Source organism: Cajanus cajan, chromosome 4 (genome assembly GCF_000230855.2).
Source record: "Cajanus cajan strain Asha chromosome 4, NIPB_CcT2T_4, whole genome shotgun sequence".
NCBI classification, from domain to species: domain Eukaryota; kingdom Viridiplantae; phylum Streptophyta; class Magnoliopsida; order Fabales; family Fabaceae; genus Cajanus; species Cajanus cajan.
This window is the reverse complement of record NC_138520.1, coordinates 76,785,802-76,794,200: the sequence shown is the minus strand read 5'-3', so window position 1 is coordinate 76,794,200 and position 8,399 is coordinate 76,785,802. Positions and strand designations below refer to the sequence as shown.

The following is an 8,399-nucleotide window of genomic DNA, read 5'->3' as shown; positions in this document are numbered from 1 at the left end:
ATTGATCTCATCCAATTGATTCATTCAAGAGTAAAATGATATTTCTAATTGTGATTTAATGCTTAAATTGAAAACTAAATACCTCAATTCTTAATTAAAGAATAAAAATATTAAATCAGTCGTTGTAATAATTTTTAGTATTAAAACCTATTATAGAACATATAAAATAATTTATCTTATGTTTAATGTTATATTGTAACAAATACCACTACTAATCTCATGTGCATTAGTGAAGGCCACAAAATAATTTTGGTAAAACTTTCTTAGTGTTTAGTGCTATGGACTGGCCCAACATATATAGAGGTGACCTACCGAAAGAATATGCTAAATGGGAGTTAGTCTGAATAAGGATTGGTAAGCCCTGAAATGTCTCAAGCTAGCTGGCCCAGCCCAGGATCAAACCTTGGCTAACACTGAAATGAAATCAACAAGATATATATATATACACCATAAAAAAATACATGTCCCCACAAATTGCTTTACATTTTCTTCAGGAATCAATAGTCAATCGTGCCTAAATACATTATAGCCTAAAACAAATGTTTCAAGTGTCTAACATGTGACAGATCTAATGCCCTATACAAATCTCTGTAACGATGAAATGAACGATTTCTGACTTTCCATTTTCAACATATACAACAAAAACTCATTCCATGCATCAATAGGACCTGGCAAGCACCAATGAACACAATCACTATGAATCGTCACATTATTATTATTATTATTATTATTCATTGTACGTCCATAGACATAGTTATTAGGATGTCCATCAGGCCTCCGCAGCATAATTTCAGTGGTATTCATCATCAAAAATTTCAAACCCCTCTTCTTTGCTTTCTTTTCAGCTACTCTAAACTCCTCTACTTGAGTCACATACATCTCAAAAATGTAGCCATCAAACTCAACATCTTCCTTGCTGTAAGGCCTTGTCCTCTCGCAACTACCTCCTTTGTTCCACTCAGCGTTCTCAAAGTGTGCTGGAGAGAATGTTCTCAAAAATGTCACCCCCTTGTACCCTTTGAGACTCGCTATGGTTCTCAATGCAGTTCGGAAGGCTTTTCTGTATCCATAGTAGTGACTAAGGTCTGTAATATTCTTCTGCTGGCACTTGTGGCACCCTACTTGTTGGCCTTTTTCGTAGAACATTAGTGGCCGAAAGAACCATTGGCCAGCTGAAATGATGACAAAGTCGAAGTTTTTAACCTCACTTGTCCATGATTCATCTGCCTTATCTAGATACAGGTTCATCAAGAGGCTGTTGTGAGAATGACCATTAAGGTCAGCATCGCTGGTCCTCACCAAAAATGGGGACCATAGTGTTACGAGGGTAAAATTGTAATCGCCATAGAACCACCGTCGGAAATATATGGGATCTGTACTGTATCTATTGGAAATATCCTCAGGACGAGCAACCTGAAAAAGTGAATCATAGAATCATGTTTTTTTGAGGATTATTGTCACTTATCTTCGTATTAGAGAGATCATGCAAGTTTGTGTAATTAATGTACTGTAATATGTACGAAACGCATCAACAAAAAATGTTATGTCGTAAGGAGTGGAAGAGTAGCAGTAAAAGTGGACTTTGCCCAAGGGAGACACAAAGCCACTCTCTCTAGGTTTTAGTCCTCAAAAGGAATTAAACTTTTCTTGTTAGTTAGGAAATAGTTTTCATGCACTAAAAATGAAAAGCATACGTTAAAGCCACTGCCTCTGGTTTTTACCACTATTGAGATCTAATAGCAAGATATAATCAACTTAAATTCCACGTTAAAAGTTATGAATTTCTCACGAGGTTTAACAAAACTAGCCTTAATTTGTGGTGTAATTTTTCCAATTTCTTATCGTATTATGTTAGAAATATAAAATTATTTTTGGATCAAGTGTTATATATATTTGTTGAAATGATATATTTATTATTTCATCAATAATTAATCTTTATCAAAAAAATTAATTAACTTTTTTAATAATTTTTTTTTCAATTATATTTTTTTAATCTAGAAAATTCGAATTTAAAATCTTGTTTATCTTAGTAAATTTTACTAACAACATGGTGATATATTTATAAAATTTACTTAATATTTTTATGTGAATAAAAATATTCAAGAGAATGTAAATAATTAGTAGGATAGAAAGTGTGTGATTGATTACTTACTGATGATTACTTACATGATTTAGGAGGCACAACAAAGAATTCATTTGATTTCTCCCGACAGAGTCACCAACAAAGGCCATGGATTTTCCAGTGACAAGCTTCAAGAAAAGAGCAGCATCAAAGAGTGGAAGCTCGCACTCATGGGGCTTCCACCTCCATTTGAGGAACTCTCTGTCGGGTCTCCCAAACTTGATGCAGTTTTGCTGATCAATTATCAAATTGCAAGTCTCATTGTCGTAATATGGTCCTTCACTGTACGGAACCCACTCTCCAGAGAAGATGTTGCATGTTTTCATCTCCGTGGTGACGTTAAAATCCAAACTACTGCTGGTGGCATATATCTCAGGAGAGGAAAAATAATTATGAGAGTTTCTAGAAAACGTTAACATGATGAGAAGCACAGCGAATGGAAGCAAAATAGCAACAACACTCTTGGTGTTGTTTCCTGACACGTACTTGCCATTGGCATTGAGAAGTTGTATGGAGCGGAATCTCATGACTGAGATCGATGAAATCTGCATCAGAAGCTTTGCAGAAACGGCTTATATAAATAAATATAGGTACGTGTACTTTGACGTGTGGATAGCATGAAAGATAAAACTCATTTGTGTCAGTAACTTCGCATTTGATATCATGGCTTCATGATATATATGTCACAGTTTTTGGGTCAAAGTGATCATTATACATAATTATACACCACGTGTTGAAAATAAATATATAAATAACTTATTTTCTTTTTTTATGGTAGAGATGAATAGAGCTACATTACCACGGGACCAAACTGTTTTAATATAGGTGAAAATTATGTTATATATAATTTCAATAGAGGATAACAATTGTATATATTTATTATTATTAAAATCACTACAAATCAATAACTAGTTTTTGGTTTAATTATTTTTTACTCATGTGTAAAATGAATGAATTTTAATTTTGATTCTTATAAAAATTTTCTTTATTTTTTATTTTTTAAAAATTTGTAAATATTATTTAAGTCTTATAAAATGAGTAAATTTTCTATTTCTTTAAAATATTTATTTGATTTTTCATTCGTCTAAATTCTAAAGTTATTACTTTTAGTCTTTTGACAACCAATTTAAAATAGATAAATAATATTTATTTTAATAATTTATAATAAAAAATTAGACGTATTACATATTAACAGTGGATTATATTTAGGATCACTACTTAATCTTTTAATAAATAAATTTAAAAATAATCATATAATATATACTCTCTATTTTTTATTATAAGTAAAAATACGTATATTAAAAAAATTAATTATTTACCTTAAATTTTATTATTCTTATAAGATTTTTTCTAAATTATTTGTTATAAATATTAATAGAAGTAGTACAATTAAAAGATTATGTATTATAAGAGAAACATTTTTGAGAAAATATCAAAAAATATGCAACATTAGTATATTTAAGAACTAAAAACATGTTTATTTTTCTTCATATAATAAAAAATAAAATAAAAAAATAGTGAGAGAATAACTTAAAAATAACCAACGATCAGATCAAATAATCACGTCTCTGAGCCTACTAACCAATTTTTAACATGATCCAATGATTAGCAAATCTGGGATCATGAAATGAAAAATTGTAGCTCGATGAAATACGGAGTGTGTGAACTATACCGTGATTTTTCCCCCTTTTCTCTTCTCTGTTAAGTGATAAAAAGGCCTACAAAAGTTATAATTTAAATTCAACCAGCTGTGTATACCATGTGAACAATGCAAAGACAAAGAAAAAATAATAAGAAGCAGCAAGTGTAAAGAAAGATGAGAAAGAGTTTAACAAAATAATATTCCAATACAAGTGTGAAGAGGATGAAATATAAGACCAACAAATAAAAGATCGAATTATCCTCACAAAGAAATGAAAATAATTAACATAAATGTTCAATAACTCTATTATCTAATGATAGAAACTAATTAAAATCGATAGTTTTAAACTTTAGAAAGATAAAAAGATATTTTTTTAAGAAATCAAAATCAAAACTTCTTCATTTTGCCACTATTAAAATGATATTTAAGTCTTATTTTTTATTTTCATTTTAGCAAATAATTTCTAAATTTATCCAAATTTAGTCAAAAGGCTAATGAATATATAGTCCTTTTTATAACGTAATGTAATTGTTGAGTTAAAAGAACGCAGTGTAAGTCAAAATAGCTTTTATACATGTATAAAAGCTTAATGGTACGTTTTTATGTATTAATAATAGAGGGTGAGTTTGGATAAATCGTTTAATAAAATATTTATTCAATAAAGTATTCTTACTATATGCACATAGTAAACCAACCAAAAACAATAAAACCAACAAAAAAAAAAAAAAAAGCAGAATAGTAAAGTGAAGTTGCCATGTGCCAAACGTTAGTTTCTATATTGAAGTCTTTGTTGTGGTAGGACTTGGCAGTTAATACATAATTACACTATGAAAGCAAAATTGAAATAATTAAACATAAAGCAATGCATATGTTGAAAAGTCTTTGGCACTTGACAGTTGGCACCACCAATGAAAACATTAAACAGGATAGATACAGATGGGGGATTAAGGGTAGTGTGTGTCAGTGCCAAATTTTCGACATTTCGTTATTCTTAAAATTTATTAACACGTGTATAAATAAAGTAAATTGAAAATAACATATCGACCTTGAGTCACTATACTTTATCGTGCATACATTGGATTTAAATATAAATATGTAATGAATATAATAACTGTACCACATAAAAATAATAATTAAAAAATGTTAAGAAAACATAATTGCGAAATTCCGTTACTTACTTCACTTTTGCAATAGTTTAAGTGCATGGGTGGACCTACCTTTTTAAATCACAGGCCAATTTATGGTCGCAAAATGAGCTTAAGATAGGAGAATATCCTGAAAAAAAAAAAAAAAATGTAGGACTGAAACAATGTTCCTTTCAGTTTATTAATAGCTTTAATTTAAGTTCCATCAAGTTATTTAATTTGGAAACTACTTGATGTTGGAATAGAATTTTATGGTGCTCCTGAAGCTCTAATTATTTGATTGAAAAAATTATTAATAGACGGTTGAGATTAAAATGACAGAATGGAAAATTTTTAATATTTTAACAAAATTAAAATTATAATATCTAGGAACATATTTCTAGTATATGAATATAAATTAACAACAATGAAGGTTCGATAGATTTTATAAAAGGGATAGGTTCTAAAGACCACTCAAGATATATGCAATTGAAATTAAAGTATATATTGATGTTAATAAGAAAAAGTGTTTATTTATAAAATTGATTAAAAAAAATTAATGATCAATTGAAACAAAATTAAAATTCATACTATCTATTTATAAATGAAATAAAATTTGAGGATTAACTATGATGAATTAAAGCTTAGAATATGTATTTAAAAATAAGGAGAGTTATATAATTAAGTACTAATTTTCCTTATGTAAATTAGCATTTCTAACTTCAAGAGTGCATTTTTTTATTTATACTTTTCCTCATTTAAATATTCAGGAATTCCCTCTCTCTCTCTCTCTCTTCTATGCATTTTCCGTATTTTCTTGAGAATTACCCAAAAAAATATTTATCTCAAATTACCATCCTTTTATTTTTTTATATACCATACTTAATTTTCAATCTAATTTAATTTAAAAATATCTTATATTACTATTTAAATTATTTATTATAAATTCAAAATATAATTTATAGTATCTGAATTATAATTATAATATAGTTAATAAGTTCAAAATTTTATTTAATACGAATTATATTATAAGTATATACAAATAAATAATTATCCGGTACAATAAACGAACCGAAATATTAATTTATGCGTAAAATAGGATTTTCTGTAAAATTAATTTTTAATTCAAAACTAGTTTCTAATTTTAAATAAATCACTTTAAAATGCTTCATAAAGTTTAAAAATAGTTTTAAAAATGAATTCCGTAAAAAATGTTTTAAAAAAAAAACTGATTTTAGTTATGAGATAAGCATTGTATTCATGACTAAATTTTGTGTAAAACTGATAGCAGGTCCACATATAAATAATGACTTAGCATTATTGTTTTCAACAAAACTTTATATAAAACTTGAGATATTGTCGAAAGAAAAAGAAAAGTTGAGAAGAAGGTGGTGGGCTCGCCGGCAAGGGAATAATGTACAAGTCCAGCCAAATTCCAAAACACCGCTTAAGTGGTCCTCATGTCCAATATCAATTTCATAAAGCCATAACAATTTCTTTTTTAATTTATTTATAGTTTTATTCCACCAAAATGCCAAAATCAATTTTATCTAACTTATTCCACCTAATATTTGAAATTAATGTTGATGCATTATGCATAGATATCAAAATTCTGCCGACAATTTTTTTATTTTTTATAATTAGTGATAGTGTGAGACTTAATCTGGACAAGTCAGAAAATCGATGAAGTAAAAAAATATTAAAAAAAACAGTTAAATTTTAGTATATATGTATTTGAGTTAGAAAATTAATTTAAATAGACTCAATTAAAGACTTATTTTTTATTTTTTAAAATAAATAAACACTTCTATATAAATTTTGTGTGTAAATTATTACTATTTAATCTTTTATTATAATAATTTTATTATATGAATATTTAATAATGTATTTTTATATTAATTTGTAATTTTATATTAACTTATTTTTTTAACATATCATATAATATTAAAAATATATTTAATTAATACTGATTCGACATAAGTGAACTAATATTCATAAAATGCAATATGTTTTTTTTTTTTTTTTTTAACTTTAATCATCGCTAGTGTGATAGCTAGACTTATCAGTATTAGTCCGTAAACCTATTAATTAGTCTACTTAATGATAAGTTTGTTAATATGTAAATTTATAATAAACTTATTTAGACTGACTATCGTCAACTTATTTAAAATCTTGATATATATGAAAGAAATCTTTAAATATGTTAAATAAGACTAAATTTATTTATATAAAGGTTAAGTCAGGCGAAACCTAAATAAAAACAAAAAACAAAAAAAAAAAAAAGATTCACAAGAGACTAATAAGCTTAAGCCAGAAAATTAATTATAAACAAATCAGGTCAAAGTAAACAAAGCTCAACTTAATTACATGCAAAATAAAAATTAGTGGTTGCTCCACATTTCCTTGGAGGCATGATTTCATCTTATCATGCGTTTAAAAGTATTTGTGTTGCATTTGAAAGGGTTCAATTCAATGGATGACAAAAAACAGTGCAAGTGATGCACGTTTTTGTTTAGGGATCTTTGTCTGTTATTATCATGATAAGATGAAATCATGCAAAGCTTGAATTTAAGCCACATGGTTTTCTTTTGGTTGTATTAGCCACCAAATATTGACACTATTAATATAATCAAACGGCAAGATCAGCTGGTAGCACTAGTACCACTCAATTTATGGTCCCCGTATTATTAATATTAGACTTTAGATCATACTAAAATAATTTTATTTTTTTTAAGAAAATGTAAACTTATAAAACTTTCTGTAGATTCCCAACTGATTGTTACCATTTCAATCTAAGTAACTTTGAAATTGATGTTTTATTCTGAAGCCGTTAGTTTAACTCTAATCATTATGGATGAGAATGATTTAACCGACTAGCTAATCCAACTCAGCTAAAGATAACTTTTGATAGGTTTTGATTTTAAAATTATATTTTAAGTGTTTAATTATGCTTTTCGTCTTCTCAACTTGATTAGTGTCCAATATTTACTTGAAAAGTACAAGTTGTATTAATTAAGAAAGTACAATCTTTAATCAAATACACTTCTCACAATTTGTTGGCTACAAAGCTTAGGTTTAGTACCCACTAATACTTTCTGTTAGGAAAAGGAAACTTTCCCCCCTTACCAACTTTACCATAGGATTTATAGTCTGCCTGTCCCTAGTGATCAATCTTTTGCAAAAAAATAAAAATAAAAATAGAACATTAATTGTAAGCAGTTTGACAACTCGAACCCACCAATACATATGATCTATGCCTTGTAATAAATAAACTACACAATTGATCTTATTTGACAATGTAACTAAACTTTTTTTTTATCAGTTGTTGATACGATTCTTCAATAACATATAAACTGAATTTAGTATGTAAGGACCCTTGAACAAACTCAGTTGCTCTCTCAAGTCAAATGTAAAATTTCACAGCAAGCAAGGAGTTGAAATTGGTTCCTTATCAAAAAGCTATGAGATTGGTTCCTAATCATAAAGCTATGTCGCATATGGCTTACTCTTG

At 27.7% G+C, this 8,399-nt stretch overlaps 1 protein-coding gene across 1 annotated transcript; it reads right to left on the bottom strand.

Moving 5' to 3' along the window:
* Positions 1-419: 419 nt before the first annotated feature.
* LOC109792501 (protein trichome birefringence-like 19) lies at positions 420-2,776 on the bottom strand. The gene is made up of 2 exons (XM_020351920.3): positions 2,167-2,776; positions 420-1,413 (listed from the first exon to the last, which is right to left on the bottom strand). The coding sequence occupies exons 1-2, from the start codon at positions 2,671-2,673 to the stop codon at positions 577-579; spliced, it is 1,344 nt and encodes a 447-aa protein (XP_020207509.3). The 5' UTR covers positions 2,674-2,776; the 3' UTR covers positions 420-576.
* Positions 2,777-8,399: the final 5,623 nt, after the last annotated feature.